This window comes from Dinoponera quadriceps, unplaced genomic scaffold (genome assembly GCF_001313825.1).
Source record: "Dinoponera quadriceps isolate SergipeBrazil2010 unplaced genomic scaffold, ASM131382v1 scaffold141, whole genome shotgun sequence".
Taxonomy (NCBI): Eukaryota; Metazoa; Arthropoda; class Insecta; order Hymenoptera; family Formicidae; genus Dinoponera; species Dinoponera quadriceps.
Window position 1 is genome coordinate 266,398 of NW_014554256.1, and position 16,968 is coordinate 283,365.

Below are 16,968 nucleotides of genomic sequence, written 5' to 3' on the forward strand. Positions count from 1 at the left end.
TTAAATTCGCCGGACAAAAGCCGGAAAATAATGTACAACGTGAGATGCATAACATACATGTAAAATATGGCGACTTCCACGACGGCGCGAATAAAAATCTACGTCAAAATCCTCGGAGAAATCTGTACCTTCGTGTGTGTGTGTGTGTGTGTGTGTGTGTCCGCCGCCGGTAAAATTACACTGGAATACACCGGACGTGTTTCCGAAAAATTCGCGAGCGCTTCCTTCGACTCGCGAGTTTTTCCCCAACTTTTTTTTTTTTTCGTAGCGAAAACCCGCTGGATTTCACCGCAGAATTATGTGTAACGCCGGGAAACGAAAGAACCGAAATTAATTCGGGTTGAAGATACTCAGTTCTCCACGAAAGTGGTTGGAGTTCGCGTAAATATCACTCACGGTGCTCGTTACTCTTCGCTAATTAGGAAACTGAAACGAACCTCTCGTCGCTCCGTATTCTCGAGAAGGATCGGCCAGGGACGATCGGTGTCGATTGATTGACTTATCAATAGACGGGGAACAAAAAATGCTTTAGAGGCTGAGCCTACCGCGTGTAACGCTGATCGGTCGTGACTCAGCCCCAGTGCTTTGTGTAACGTGACTGTGTATGGCGTTACGTCTCTATTAAGCCTGGGCCTACGGTGCTTTCCTCTACCTGATGTAATCATGGTGCAAAGCCGGTCATAGGTAATGTACGAAAGACGAGCGCGACTTCGCGCAATTATATTCCCTCGCTCTACGCCAAATAAAGACACAGGATTTTTTACGCCGTTGAAGAACGACACACGTCACATGTCTCTTAACGCGCTTTCGCCCGCAATCGTTCCACATTGTCTTGTTGACAACGCCGCCGAATTTCGATTACTCCCTGGTAGCCACGTGATTCGAGCGCAGGAACTCTCGTCTCGGTTAAATCGATTGCATTTCCCCGGAGAGAGCGAAAGAGAGAGAGAGAGAGAAAGAGAAGGGTTACCCTGTTACTTTTTAACGCCGACCAATCCGAAGACTGACTGTTGATCCGCCGTAATAGCAATAACGACATCTTATCCGTGGTCTCTCATCGCGTGCCGCCGGGTGGATCCGCCGTAGTGGTTCACCTGCAATTCCGTGTCCGCGCTGTCGTCTCGCAGGTATATATACGGTGCCGCGAAAAAATACGCGGCGAAGACCGACTGGCAACATTCTGATGTCGCGCGTTCTCTCACTCTTTCCCTCTTTCCTTCTCTCTTCCCCCTCTCTCTTTCTCGCTCCACCTTTCTTGTCGTTGTTTCTCTCCCTTTCTCGCCCCCGGTTCTCTCTCGAGAACCTCACTTTTAAGTTAATAACGCAATTACTGCCTCCTGCCGCAAGACGCGCAACTCTCGGCCGTCCGTTCTTTCTCTTCTCGTTTTCCTCTTTCCCGCCTCTCACCTCGCCGTCGCCCCAACCCCCGTATCTCGCATTTTCTCGGCATTAATACAGGCACTTTTGGCGCCGCGATAACCACGAAATAATGTTGTCGTCGCTCTCGTCGCATGCTCGCGGTCGTCCGAGAGGGGAGCGCCCATCTCCCCGCCTCGCGCTTCGTCGCTCTCTTCATCCCCCTTGCTGTAACGCTGGTCGACCCTTCGCCGAGGGACTTTGAACGTCACCCCTCGCAATTAGTTTCGTCGATATGACGCATCAACTTTTTATTTGGGCTGTATTCTTCCCGTTAAATTTGCGCTTAATTGGCGAAAGACGAGAAAAGGGAGAGAGAGGGAACCGTGTAAAATGAACCTCGGATGAAACGAGACTTTTACTCTATTTCGTATTCATCGTTAATTAATGACGTGAGCAACAAATTTGTGAAATCGCGTGCTAGTCTTCACTCCAATTTGCTCTCTCGCGTTTCGCGCCAGGCACGAGGCGGACGTTAACGGCGCGTTCGCGATGGACGTCGTCGAGCGACTCGTCGGGCGTTGCTTAAATCATCCCCAAACGAAGACGTTATAATCGCGCGTGAAACGGCAGCGCGCCGGCCCATAAATTTCCGCGCAACGTATTTACTACCGCGAACGAGTAATCGCAAAAGCGCAACGTTCGCCGGACACACGCGTTATAAACGACGACCGTAGCCGGATTTATTGCGGCACCGCGTTGTCACAACCCTTCCCCGACAGCTTCTCCATAGTTCCTTTTTACTTTCTGTGTCACGTGTTTGCAATCGAGGCTCTTCGACGTTCTAGAAAATCCTCGGTAGCGACATTTTCGAACAAATGTCGCTTTTAACATCTCGCAAGCTGATTTATACACGAAATATTTTTCAAATTACTTTTTGCAAAGATACGGAATATTGACGCGTATCGAATACTTAATTTAATATATTCGTATCAGAAGCGGATGTATTCATTTCGTTCGGCCGTTATCACGGAAGTAAACCTATGATCGAGGAATGTTAATTCCGCTTAAACAGCTCGCTTGAGCAACTTCCCTTCGGAAGTAATCTCTGTCGAAATCTTCAAATGTACTTCGAAGAAATCGAGAGAGAGAGAGAGAGAGAGGGAGAGAGAGAGAGAGAGAAAGCAGCCGGAGAGTCTTCCGTGGAGCGGTAATCGGACGTGGCAAACGATCATGATGGTGAGCCTTCGCAGTTGGCAAAAGTTTGCGGTAGGATGTTACTCGCGCAACTCGGAGTCACCGTAAGGCCCTAAACGGGGGAGGGAAGAGATTATCTCTCACCGAAGTGAAAAGCACGTGCCTTAAACGTCGTATAAGGAAAGCCGACGGTGCCTCGCCGGTGAGCGCATGACGCAGATCGTCGCGCAGATTGTTCTCATAGGCCAATTAATTAAAAGACTTCTTCTCCGGCGTAATAAGTCGCGGTAACGCGAGCGGTAAGCGCACGGGAAAATCAACCTTAGGATCCCCCGACGGGGATTGTCGCGAATGCAGTCTGCTGATTTTTCAATTGCACGTGAAAAGATCTCACACGCAACTGCTGTGATTGAAATTTATTTGACGTTTCTTGCTTCTCGCGTGGCGCACAGCGCGTAAAACGGAATGTGTTCTCAAATATCTTTCACGGAAAGAAATTGAATTTGATTTGATTTGTATCTCTGTCATCTATGATCTCTTTCTAAAATTTACCTGTACACGTGATGAATCTTTTCGCGAATAAAAATTATTATTATTATAAAATGCAAGCGCGAAATATCGGAAGTTGTTCAAGTTTACTCTCGATCGCAGTTAATACAATCGTAGTTAAGTTACATCGACGTGATGTAACGTTGGTACTCGCCTCCCTCTCTTTCCCTCTGTCCTCTGTTCGTTTCAGCAATCAAGACAATACCGATGCGCGCGCGGATCCGCTCACGTCCGTTTATTACTCTCACATTCCTCCGTCACTTTTATACGGTTGTAACGCGGCAGAAGCATCATTTACCCGATCTTTAATTTCATGCACATCGATGCGGCGCACAATAAGGGGCCGCATGCATGCCGCGTACGCTCACGAGGAGCGAATCGTAACGTTAAATTGTGCGATTGAGTAACGGCGATCTGTGTACAACTTGGTCGGTCTATAAATTCATGCGTACGAGCCCCGGGGAATGTCGGATATGCGGCAGGGGAGTGTCGTTAGACACTCTCGCGAGAGAGAGCGAACGTTATAAATCGCTTTATAAATCGCATTATAAATCCCATTATGAGACGTTACGCAAGGCGTGCGGCGACGATTCGGCGCAGCCTTCCAGCCGTCGATAACCGACGTAATGTCGTCGGGGCTAAGGCGTGTCGAAATACCCGACGACGTCGAGAATACGGCGCCGGAAAATATCGGGAACAAACTGTCTCTCGCGGCGTCGTAAGTATTCCTAAATGCGGAGCGATTCGCGATGATTCGCGTATCCCTTTCGCCGTACGTCACGATACTTTTCTCCCTCGCGGGGCGCGCTCTCCGTATGCGATGTGTAGCACGTGTATTTCTGAACCGACACACTGTATCATCGCGACACAGAGAACCCTGTACAGGGTGTGCAAACGCTACCCGACCGGCTCTTTTTCAGGAAAATAGAACACGCTCCGGGACACGCTGACGTTTGACTATGACGGGGACGAACGCGAAAATGTTCAGCTCGAAATTTCCCCAAGTTTTTCAACGGTCAGAACGGTTGGAAATCGAACGTTCCAGCGACATCGACGTAACTGCCGAGACGTATTTTTGTCGAATGAATTTGTATTCAACGGACAAGGGATTTTTCTTTCATTCGCATCAATCACGCCGAGCAATCCGCGTATGTATTCTCATACCCGTATTCACCGATGTTCGTTGTGCTGCAAATTGCCGGCGCGTTTCGGTGACTATCACCTATCGCCATCGCCTTTCACTGCTGATTAATTAGCGGGAATGGCAAATAAATCGCGTGTCTGCGACGTTAGATGGTTCCGTTTTATCTCACAGAGATTAAAGTTCCTCGCGCCTTGCGCATTTTGCGCTTAAAACGGAGTCACGGCGGATAAGAGATCTATTACCTCAACCTTCAACTAGTATCCTCTTTTTCAAGTAACGCGACCGGTGTCACGGGGTTAACGTTGACCTCCGGCCCGAGGTCGGGCACTTTTACGGCGTGTCGCTCGCCGCAGCATCCGACGACCCCTGTGTATCAAATAGCGTGGTAAATGCGGTGTCTCGGTTCATTCTGGGTTCACCGGACGCTTTAAATAATCATTCTTGCCAATCACAAAAACACTGCGGCTTTTTACGTCGCAGAATCCGTTAGTCGGGGGAGGCACTCCCGAGTATCGCCGACTAACGAAAGGTAACGACCTTTACGACGAAAGAAATTTCCGCATCCGATCGGAGAAATAAAAGAAAAAAAAGAGAGAAGGAAGGATTTTCTACAGTTCGACCATTCGAAAGCACACGGAATAAGGAGGAACGGCGGCGCGGTAGAGATTATTACACAGTATGAGTGTTAATTTATCGTATCGCGACCTCGGGTCAGATCGGGTCAGACGAGAGCTCGCTCGCGCTTCCACGGACATCCGTGTGTGCGGGAGTATCGGGACACCCGGTATGCTCCGGTACACGGAGCTGGACCCACGGAGCGAGCGGGCAACTTCGGAGCGTCTGACCTCTGACCCAGGAGTTCTCTCTCCGTCCTCCTCTCCACGGATCGCGTTCCTCCATCCCTCCGCCCTCCTCTCCTCTCTTCCCTCCTTGTTCTCCTCTCTTGCTCGCCATGCCGCGGCGGTGCATACTCCGCTTTATACTTGCGCTTTAAGCGCCGTGGCCTCTTTTAAATAGCGGGCCTCTGCGCCGGGGCCATCCACGACGTCGTCGAGCGTTACGGATCCCCTTGGTCCCCGGGACGAGATAATAATAATGATAACGAGCGCCCGCGCGGCCCGGCGAAAAAATTGCACCGAATCGTATAATGAAAGAGAGGAAGAGAAAGAGACGCGAAGGACGATTGGCATTGACTCGGCAATTTCACCTTTTTTCCTTCCTGAACCTATTATTTTATTACCGGGAAATTTTATAAATTATTGCATTATATATAATATCGCCTGCATATATGGAGAAAATATTGTAATAAAAATTACCACACACTTTTACAACGTTAGAGCATACCGGATTTATGAAATTGTGATGTGTGTTGTAATCTCTAGCGATGTGTACGATGAAGTACGTCACTAAAGATTACAACACGCATCACAATTTCGGTTATAATTACGGTATGATACAACATTACAAAATTTTCTGGTAATTTTTATTACAATCTTCTCTTCGCGTATACCTGCATTTTGATATTATTATTGTTCGATGATAAGATCACTGAATACAGCGGTGCATCGACTTCAAATTGGTCAAAGAGGGCGGTCGCGAATTTTGCAACCATGATTTAGCGGTGGCTTGAGTATCCATCGATCGAATATTAAATTACAGATTTTCGCGGCCTTCGGATGCTCGCAATTGAAATTTATTAGATCGGGAATCAATTTTCGAAATATAAACGTAATACAGAGCGACCCGTCTCACACAGACCCACCGCCGGCGGTGCCAACGCCGAACGGATCAATTTTATTTTTCGATATTTCATATCGCTGCCACCCAGTCGCGGCGAGTAGACACCGAAAAAAAAGTTTGCGGCAAACCAATCAGCGTGTCGATATCAAATTTTAATCTCGCACCTCCCCACCCACCCCCCTCCCGCCCCTGCACATTCGGGTAGGATATCGACGATCGCCTGATCGTGAAACTACCCATTTCGCGAAACGAACAAATTTTTTCATCATTTCGCGAACTAGCCTCTCTCTCTTTCTCCTTAACCAATTCACGACCGGAGCGTATTCAGCCCGTGAAATGGACAGCAATCAAATTATCCGGTCCAATAAAGAACTTGCCGATTGATACAACAGTGCCAGAGCTATTCCGGCGGAATAGTGCCAGAGCGGGATAATAATTTTAGCGCGGGAAGCTACTTCTGTAGTCACTAACTGGATATATACCGATCGTATATCAGGAAGGATGTAGTTGCAAATTACTTACACCCGAGGCAATAAAGTGCGATAAGTGTTTGCTCTGTGTATCCTTCGTGTGTCACTTTCGGCTTTACCATCGTATCGATTCGCGCTACCGATTCGTCCGGTAACACCGCGCAGGAGGGATAATCCGCTGGTGAGAAGAGGAGGACGCGGGGCGGTTTTAGCGAAATATAGGAGAAACGGCGAGAAAAGCGATTATCCCTCGCGATTCGCCTCGCGAAATTGACGGTCTCCTCGCGGGACGGAGGCGGAGTCGATAACGAATTGACCGCGGTTTGCGCATCACGAAGGATCGAAGCGGATCCGACTTACGTGTTGCGTGCGGATCCGCGCGCGGGCTCTCTTCGCGAAGTTTCCTGGAAAATTGTCGCGAATTAAATGCCATTAAATTTACGATTTGCGCGCCGACGATTACGCAGCTCGCCATCGAAGTAAAGGGACGTGCCCGGCCGTTATCCGTGGCGGTTACCCTCTGGTAGCGTAATAACAGGGGAGGCCTCAAATTGTGGTCTCGCCCCGATATCCTCCCCTGGCTAGGTGGACTACTCGAGAATTTATCGGCCGAATCGATCATGGGCGACGCCCGTAACCGAGTTAATTCCACTCCGCATATTTTATGCGAAGCCTTAATTGTCGCGCGATAATAAATTCACGCATAACGAGGAGAGAGTGTGTGTACAATGGCATAGATACGAGTAAACGTAATTGAAATATATAAATGCGAAGAGCTGAGAAAGCAAAGGGAATTATCCGTTAAATGAATGTGGAGGAGCGTGAAATTTGTCGGATAAATGTTGAGGAAGACAGACGGGGAAAGAGGAAAAAGCCGGTGATTACATAAATCGCAAGAGCCGCGCGTTTCAGCGCTAAATACAGCGAACAGCGTGTCGCGAGTGTTATTTCACGCTATTCCCCGCGAACTGTCGCCTCTCGCGCAGAACGCGCAAGAAACGTCCTGTCTCTCGGCTGTTCCGCCGTCGAGTTCCACAGGCGTGCGCGCCGTTGTTGTTCGCGCCGTTTTTAGCGTCGCGGTAGAAACCGCGCACCGGGTTCCTCGAACTATGCAATTACCTCGGTTTTGTCTTGCGACTTACTGCAGGGAGAATCATTGCGAGATCGAGCGGCGGCGGCGGAACAAGATGACCGCCTACATCACCGAGCTCTCCGACATGGTACCTACTTGTTCTGCACTGGCCCGGAAACCCGACAAACTCACTATCCTGCGGATGGCGGTGGCACACATGAAGGCGCTCAGAGGTGAGTGGACCCTTCGCAAGGAGAATCGTTCACGACCCTTGCGACGATCTCTCTTCCGCCGCGGATCGGCAAATCATTTCCGCTCGCCGACGAGCTCGATTCTCTCCGAAACCGGTTTACTTTGACCGACGGAAAAGCGACGTTTCGAATCCGGCGAAATACGTTACGCTCTCGCATTTGCCGGGAGAAGGGAGACAAAAGCCTTTAAAAGGGACGGGGAAAGCTCGAACGTCGATAACTTGCCGTTCCGTAAGAGTCGTAAGCCACTTGAATTTAACCTCGGGTTCACATACGCCACAAAGTTGGCAAGTGTCGCCGAGAAACTACTCTCCTTCTTTTTTCTCTCTCTCTTTTTTTAAGTAGGTTTCGTTTCTCCCATATTTCTCAAAGTTACCCGCGGCACTTAGTCGGCCTTTAGATTCACTCCCGACGATAGTAGATATTAACATATCGGTGTACATCGTAAACGGTTAAAGTCGTTAAAATTTCATCCGAGGGGATTATTTTCCGTCCAAAAAGGCTTCGTCATTATTTACCCCCCCCCCCCCTTGCTCCATTAATATAGCATACCTTACACAATGTCGTCAGGACTTTTCACACGGAAAAAACAATTCCGTTGGTGTGACTGAACTTTCCATTGTCCGGGGACCAGACGAAAATTCAGTTGTAGAAATCGAAAAATAGGAAGTTTCTATTTATTTCAACTGAGTTCTAACGCAGCTGAAATCCAAACGAATGCTTTCAGTCGCGATAACAGAGATATCACTTTTGTCGTCGAGTTTTCCGTCTGGTCTCTATTCTGTCGCTGGAACGGGGTTCTTTTTTCCGTGCATATTCTCAGTTTATCGCATTCCATTATTTATTCTTATTTAACCGGATGCGTCCTCTCATATTTCGTTCGCATCGTTCACTATTGTTCATTCCAGAGGATTTTTTTCTATATATGTATGTGTGGGTATGCAATAAAATTTTCTCTCTCCTCCCCCTCTCCCGAGCGTTCACTCCCCCACGGACGTAGCCGATAAGAAGCAGTGCAGTTTTCAACGTGAGACGTGACGATTAAGTTGCAGCGATGTTTGAGTTATCCGGCACGAGCGACGCAATAACTCGGACGCAACGCGAGATCTCGGAGCCTTAACACGAAGGCGATTAAATTACCGCCGGAGTCACCCCGCGATACGTCGTTACTGCGTACCTGCGACCATCGATTATGCGGAAAACACTCGAGCCGAGTCCCCCCCCCCCGGTCGACGCGGCTAGATTCCTGTCGGCAGAAGCGAGAATTTACGAGCGCTTTTAGGATACTCGCACGCCGACTTCCTTGTTAGATCGAAGACGAAACAAGACCGGCACTCCGCGAGAACGTAAGGTTCACGTTGAACTTGGAGAACCTGGTATCTCTTGGATACATACGTATCAGTGCTCCGTTAAGGAAAAGGCGATAATTACAGCATGAAAAAAACTTAATCAAGTCACAATCGCTTTTATCTTTCGAAAGATTTCATCTCGTCTCGTTAAAAATAGAGAAAATTTTCGCGACTGCTGAAAACCTTGGAGAACTTTGAAAAAATACGAGGGTGAGTTGATAACAATTCGCGCTTGTGTTATAAATTTATGTATAGGACTTCGAAATGACATAAAACAATCGCACGTACCGTTGGCTCTATCTCGAAGAGCGCAACTCGATGTTGCCGCGAGTTGAAAGACAGACCTGTGCAACCCCACGAGGGGATGTCAGTGTGACCGTTTAACGGGGAGATTCGTTTATTCGAAGGGCGGTCGGCCAGCCGGTCGATCAAAGGGATGTTGAAGAGGGATGCGCCGGGACGACCGTCGTGCACGGCGAGTTTCGAGAGTCGGTGGCGGTCATATCGAATGCAGTAGGCGCGATATATGCTTCCGGTGGATACGATGGGCGGAGTTGCGCGTCCGTCCCGTCTCGTCGGCTGTCCCTTTAGCTCCGCTGGGCACCTATCTCCATTACCTGAGCCTCTCCTGTCCCCGATGAACGCGCGTGCTGCGTATTTTGTGCGTGTATGCGTGCGCCAGCTTCTGCCGTGATTCCATCTAGGTATTGGTGGTGCGTCGCGTTGTTTATAGCCGCTTCTCCTCTTTCCCGACGAGGTGGGCCGTCGCATACAAATCGCTCTCTCTCTCGGAGGAGCAGAGGATCTCTCTCTCTCTCTCTCTCTCTCACCTGCCTGGGAGAGAGAGGGAGAAAGAGAAGGAGAGAGATGGAAGCGGACGCGCTCGTTTACGCGCGTGAACACCCCGTGCGTGCGCTATGTGGAAGAGTATTATGCGGTCGCGACGAGCGCTACGTATGTCACCGCGCCGACGCATTTTTACGGCCCCGGATGCCGGCGATAAAAATTGCCAGGAGGCTGAAGAACCGTTCGGCGAACGTCGATAGGAGACGACGACGCTGCTGCTCTGTCGCGTGAACGCTGCTATTTTATGCTCGCAGTGCACCCACACGGAAAAATGAATTTGGTTGGTTCCGTCTGGCAACGGATAACCAAACGTCTTTTGGTTGAAAGAAATGGAATTTCTGGTTGTAATAATCGAATTTGGTTCGTGAGAACTGGAGATTTTTAGGTCTGTTCTTTCTCGCTGGACTGGCTGCGCTAACTCGTACTACTTCTCTTCTCCTCTTTCTTCCATCAAGTCTTAACTGTACATATCTGTCTCTTTTTAAGTTCTAGAAGCGTTAGCTCGGCGAAAAAGGACAGACTTACAGTTTCCTTTAACCGAAACGCGTTTGGTTGTCCACTGTCAGGTCCAATCAAATTCATTCGCCAATGCAGCGCGATGTCACCTCGTGGCCGTTTAAATTCGATGTCGGAGAGGAGGGGGACGTTATTAACCGTATCTAATGTTGGATACGACGTTAAATTGGCAGTTCCGGTATCGATACTCGGACAACATCGAGGATGTCCATGGCGGGAATCGTCAATGCACCGTCGATGAAAGCCGTTGTCCGATGTTAGATCGCGGTGCGTTAGAATGCATAGAAATGGCAATTAAGCGACCACCGTGCATGGGGTTGCATACTAAAAACGCAGAATGTGTCGAAGAGTGCGCGTGTGTATCGATTTCGCGAGCGAATTTTTCGGTTTTATTAATTACCGTTCTCCCCCTCTCTCTCTCTCTCTCGCTCTCTCTCTCTCTCTCCGAATTGCGAACGGGTTTGGTCGTGAAATCGCATTGATAATTGGGGGGTTCTAATAATCATCGGCGATCCTCGCTAACGATGACTGCACTTTTGCTTCTCTCGGAAGACGTCGAAGTAACCGCGACTCAGTAACGACCGAGCGCGAGATGTACACCATGCGGAAAGTAATGGTAACGAAGGTCACCGGGGGTCTTTCCATAGATCTTGTTTGGAAGTCGTTAAAGTACCTCTTCCCGGAATTTCTCCGTATATCGGGGTAAAGATCGCATCGCGCGAGAGCCGTTCTTTCTCTCTCTCTCTCTCTCTCTCTTTCTCTCTCTCGTTCGCCTCTCTTTCTACGGGATCCGCCGTCCGCTTTGCAATTCCGATCTTGCACCTCGATAGTTACCTCCGCTGGCGAGGTGCCCCGTCCTCATTTTTGGTACCACACCATAGCGCTCCTCGCGTCTCTGGAGGTCAACTTCGGAAAACGACTTCGAGCAGCCTTGCATTCGAGGGAGGACGCTATTCGATTTCAGTACCCGGACAGGACACAGCTTAGAAATCCGCGCGGCGCTCTCCGAGTGTCCCGCTTATTAATGCTCTGAACGCGCTTTAGTATTTGGTAGTGGTTATTTTTATTTTCTTTAAGTTAGTAATTATTGGCAATTCGTGTTGTTTAAAAAAATAATTTCGTTAGATAAACATCTGTCACTGCAATTAGATGGAATCTCCGTGTTGATCGAGTAATTTGTGAATTAAATGCCGATAAATTTGGAATTTTTGGGTTTACGGTACATCCTCACACTTACATACATACGTATAATCAGTCGAAAAAAGTTGCAACACTTTTTTATAAATTTCGGAATTCCACAATAGGAGATGAATTGAGAGAGAATTGTGTGCCAGTCATCCTCAGGAAATATGCTTTCCTATTGGATACGAGATGCATTGCGTAGCTCATCGGAAAAAAGTGTTGCAATCTTCTTGTGACTGATCATATACATATATATGTATACGTGACTTTTAATAAATCGGAATATCTAGATTATTCTCTACAAAAGACATATCTAGAGTATTCTCTACAAAATCCCCTTATTTTCATCTGCGCGATGAACGTTGTCACAACGAAATGAAATGTGCCGCAGGTACCGGGAATACCGCAACGGACAACGCTTATAAACCGTCCTTCCTTACGGACCAAGAGCTAAAGCATTTGATCCTTGAGGCGGCCGACGGTTTCTTATTCGTAGTTAGTTGTGACACTGGCAGGATCATCTACGTGTCCGACTCGGTCGCACCAGTGTTAAACTATACTCAAAGCGATTGGTATGGTACCAGTCTGTACTCTCAAGTTCACCCTGATGACACCGAGAAGGTGCGAGAACAGTTGAGCGCCGCGGAACCCCAACACGGGGGTAGAGTGTTGGACCTCAAAACGGGAACGGTGAAGAAAGAAGGCCAATGTAAGTACAAAACATGTACAGAAGCTATAAAGGCAATAATCAGTCAGAGCGTTAAACTACGCGGAAAAAAAAATTTTGCTGGCATAACCAATTTTGCAGTTACTATACGGACAGCAGAAAAATTCGTTAAGAGTGTTAATTGCCATTTGCTGGATATATGAAGAGTAAAATTATTTTGTCCGTGTAACAAATCTCGCTGTCCGCACGGTAACTGAGAAATTTGCCAGCGAAATATTTTGTCCCGTGTACCGATGAAACACCGGCGAAAACTCTTGGGATCCCACTTGGGATCTTCGTCGGTGGTACTCTGAACTCTGTTCAGCCGTGGACCTTTCGAGCACTTACTCTTGTCCGTTCCGATTCGCCCGAGTCCCGAGTGGAACCGTCTCAGTCGTTCTCGTGAAGAAAGGGTTCCCAACGCGAGGATTCTCTTCACGTCTCTCTTTATGTCTTTCCGATCGCAGCTTCCATGCGACTGTGCATGGGCTCGAGACGGGGCTTCATCTGCCGCATGAAGGTTGGCAATCTTCAGACGACGGGGGACATGGCGGCCGCGCACGGCCTCCACCGTATGAAGCAGAGGAACTCGTTAGGCCCGCCAGCACGGGACGGTCAAAACTACGCGGTGGTGCACTGCACCGGCTACATCAAGAACTGGCCACCCACCGGTGAGTTTGGTACTGGTTCCCATGTCCGGGGCGAGACGACCGTGCGCGAGCGTACGTACGCCGACGACGCTTACCACCACTGCTAACGGTCTCTCTCGCTTTCTCTCTCTCTCTCTCTCGGGCGCGATGCACAGCGCCGGCTTTCTATTTTAAAGCGGGGGAGACGTCGCGCCCGAAGAATACGAACGAACCTGTGTTCCTGGAACACGGCGGAACGCGTATGCTACGTGTGTACTGTAAATTAAGAACCGCCTCCGAGCCGACAGGCGACGCGGAGGTCGACGATATTCGCCGACGATGAATGGGGGGCTGCCGAGTCTTGCTGGAATCTTCCGATCCTTTGCGTTTTTAATTAAATACACTAATCTCTCTAATAGTATCTTCACTTCCGCGATATCAACCGGTGTATGGCGAAAAAGTCGCTCGCCCTGAGAGAAGTTACGAACGTTCGTAGAATTGAGAGGATTAAAAAATATCACGTGTGTACGAGACGTCGCGGAATTATAGTCGTCCTTTTCAATTACGGCCTTCGAAGATGTTATTGCGTTACTCTGCGGTGACTTCACTAGGGGCACTTACTTAGTAACAGCAGCTAAATCTCATTGGCTAGTTCGAACGTTGCTGTCATTGCTAAAAGTTGTTCGCTAGAGGTATAGTGCATTTGTGCTGTGACTTACAACCTTGTTAACTGAAATTATTAGCATGAGTAGCTAAGATTGGCCAGCTGTGCTCCCTTTCTCTCTCCGGTTATACCTTGTATAGACAATACATACGTTTATATCGATCGACGAAGTGGTGTAGCACCTAAGGTGATTGACTCACGATCCAAGAATCTCGGATCCGAGTACATCGATGTTTAAGCGTTCTCAGATATAACAATGAATCAAATAAATAGCTCAGTTTCAGACAAAATCGGCATCTAACATCTTAACCCATTTTCATCATGACATCATGACTTAAGTTTCTGCGTTCAGTCATCAGCGGTGATCAATCACTGACGGTTGGCCCGTATTACCGCGCGTGGCCGTATATCGGCAGTTTTATTATTTTCGTTAACTTCTACAGTACACTCGTTCTACAGTACACAGTTAACTTCTACAGTAAATGACTTCCGAATAGTTCGTAGAGTTTATTTAACATGGTATTTTTTTAAATGATCGATATAAAAGAAAGTCGCGGCTTGCGGAATATTCCGCGCTCGGTGATAGGAGACGATCGTCATTCGCGGAATATTCCGCTTATGGATGCAAATGGGTTAAGAACAGTTTTTGTTTAAAAAAAAACCGCAATAAATTTCTAGCCGGGAATGCGAATATGACCTTAGTACACTACTGTGTCTAACTAAATATTTTTATAGCTAATAATTTTTTTCGCTGCAGCAACGACATTAGCTGTCCCTGTTCCAAAGATACATTTCACCTATGCCAGCTAGATTCCTTCTCTGAGCGTTTACTCATTATTATCGCAGACTCGGAAGAATTAGTCTCACGAAGTGTTTCTTCTTCTCATTTGATTACCTTTATTCATGCACATATCTCAATAACGAGAAATCAACAAATCTAAGAAGGAATATATATATATATATATATATATATTGCATGCTTTTATTCATGCTGTTATATATATTCTCCAGATTGAAATAGTACCTCGTATTCAAAGTACTTGTTTACCCACTGAATGGATAGTCATCGCCATTAAGACTCGCGGCGTAGTAGCTATCGGCTGTTAACATATTCCTTCAATATTCATGATCACGTGCGCAACTCTCTTTTTGTTCCATCGATAGCTTTGTGACAGCCGCCGGTTAATTCAATCTTATCGGTTACGTTAAAAAGATAGAAGGACGCTTCCTGCGCGCGTCTGACACATCAGGGACGATACACAACCGACTTCTTCGCGGCTCTTTGAAGATTTATCGATAGACGTACAAACGTCAATCTGGTAAATTCAATAAATGTTCAGGAAATCAGACAGGAATGTCGTTGCCGATAAGGACCGCGATGATTCGATATGTACGGTCGTAATATTATCAGTGGCTTTGCGAATGTTCGTCGGATCGTCGGTGATTTCATTGACTCAAGAAATAAGTAGTTTTGCGGACACGGGATCGGTCAGTTGTCCGAAAGATAACAGGAAGTGGTAGCAGATACATCCATTGACATGGCAATAATGTTATGCTGTTTTATTATTCCACTAATAAAAGAAATGTAGCTAAAAATCCGACAAACTTCTGCAGGTCCCTAATAATAATATTTTTTTAATGTTAATATGTAAGATATCTGAGCCGATCAACGAGAAATCATGGACTGATTCATGATTTTACGCTGTAGGTGATTTTGTTCCCCCATGTGTACCAGGTGTGGGTCTAGGTGACAGAGGGGGCGTACAAGCTGGACCAGACGGCGTGGTCACGGATGAGAATGCCTCCACGCATTGCTGCCTTGTCGCCATTGGGCGATTACAGGTCACTAGCACACCAAATAGTAGCGACTTAACAGGTTCCAATAGCAATAGCGGTAAGTGTACATACCTTAGTATATTCTCTTAAGAATTTGTGCTCGTAAAGCTCAGACCGACTTGAAATTCGACCGTTACTCGTTCAATATACAGCGAGTCGTAATACCTGTCGTATAAATTGTCTTTATTATTATGTTTATTATAGAATTTATATCACGTCACTCCACGGAAGGTAAATTTACATTCGTGGACCAACGAGTCGGTGGAATTTTGGGTTACACTCCGTCGGAGCTCTTAGGTCACCCATGCTACGATTTCTTCCATCCGGAGGATCTGGCGCATATGCGAGAAAGCTTTGAACAAGGTAATGCACCGCATCATTCGTCGCTCTCGAGATCATTTTTCATCGATCAGTATCGTTAACAGACCGCCTGCTCTTTTCAGTGTTGAAATTGAAGGGACAAGTCGTATCTGCAATGTACAGATTTCGAGCCAAGAATCGCGACTGGGTGTGGTTGAGGACGTCGGCGTTTGCGTTTCTAAATCCGTTCAACGAGGACATCGAATATATCGTTTGCACCAATACGCACACGAAGTAAGAATGAAGCTACACTGCGCTACATTGCACGCTGAGAATCGTTCGTCACGTGTCCTACTGATACGCATTTTTTTTTTGCAAACACATGCATCTCTTTCTTGTCCTTAATTAATTTGCCTTTTTGAATTTTACTTATTTTTATACCTATGTGGCCTTCCAGGCCGGGGTATCACCCCAGTAGCGACGGTCAAACTGAGAGCGAAGCGGTACCTGCATATGGACAACCTGGCCTAGATTACTCCCTTCAAAGACATCCCGCCAGGGATCCATTGTATTCTGCGCATCACATGATACAGCATCCAGCGACCGTAGCTACAGCCAGTAAGACGATTGTTACGGGAAACATTTCCTTCATGTTACATACTTCATGGTCACTAAGCACGTATGTACTTCCGCAGGTCCACAACAACCGAGGCCGTCCAGTACACAGAATGTATACCAGGGCTACGAGACGACGCACTCGCCGATAGCTTACGGCTCACCCGGACAGCAAAGCGCATCTTCGTCGGTCCTAAGTAGGATTCAAAAGCCGGCTAATACATCCCCGACCCCGGTGCAGCAAGCGTGGGCAATGGGAAGACAGGTACCCTGACTCTTCGTTTCCGTTGTTCGAACGGATGTTTCATACGGAAAGAATATAACGTAATCTTGCTACGTTCCAACAGCAACCCGTGACAGAGGGCTACCAGTATAGTCAATTAAGTCCATCGAGGTCACCGAGCGGGCCAACCTACACGCAGCTCAGTAGTGGCGCTAGAACGCCGGCTACTCAACAATATCACGCAGTCACAACAGTGCCTAATAATCCTGGTAAGTTCCCCGACGCATTACCGCCGCGTTTCCTCCCTCTCTTCTTTACCGTGA

At 47.7% G+C, this 16,968-nt stretch overlaps 1 protein-coding gene across 5 annotated transcripts in view; it reads left to right on the forward strand.

Annotated features, from left to right (window-relative positions):
• The window catches only part of LOC106751728 (aryl hydrocarbon receptor nuclear translocator homolog), a 40,522-nt gene that overhangs the window by 20,987 nt on the left and 2,567 nt on the right, over window positions 1–16,968 (forward strand). For 2 of the 5 annotated variants that reach the window (XM_014632810.1, XM_014632786.1), the window contains 9 exons: window positions 7,601–7,761; window positions 12,064–12,381; window positions 12,846–13,049; window positions 15,380–15,565; window positions 15,712–15,870; window positions 15,951–16,101; window positions 16,265–16,425; window positions 16,503–16,687; window positions 16,770–16,914. In XM_014632810.1, the coding sequence (XP_014488296.1) occupies window positions 7,601–7,761; window positions 12,064–12,381; window positions 12,846–13,049; window positions 15,380–15,565; window positions 15,712–15,870; window positions 15,951–16,101; window positions 16,265–16,425; window positions 16,503–16,687; window positions 16,770–16,914 (1,670 nt within the window). The remainder of the gene's footprint in view (window positions 1–7,600; window positions 7,762–12,063; window positions 12,382–12,845; window positions 13,050–15,379; window positions 15,566–15,711; window positions 15,871–15,950; window positions 16,102–16,264; window positions 16,426–16,502; window positions 16,688–16,769; window positions 16,915–16,968) is intronic. The other 3 variants (XM_014632791.1, XM_014632797.1, XM_014632803.1) reach the window with 3 other exon arrangements.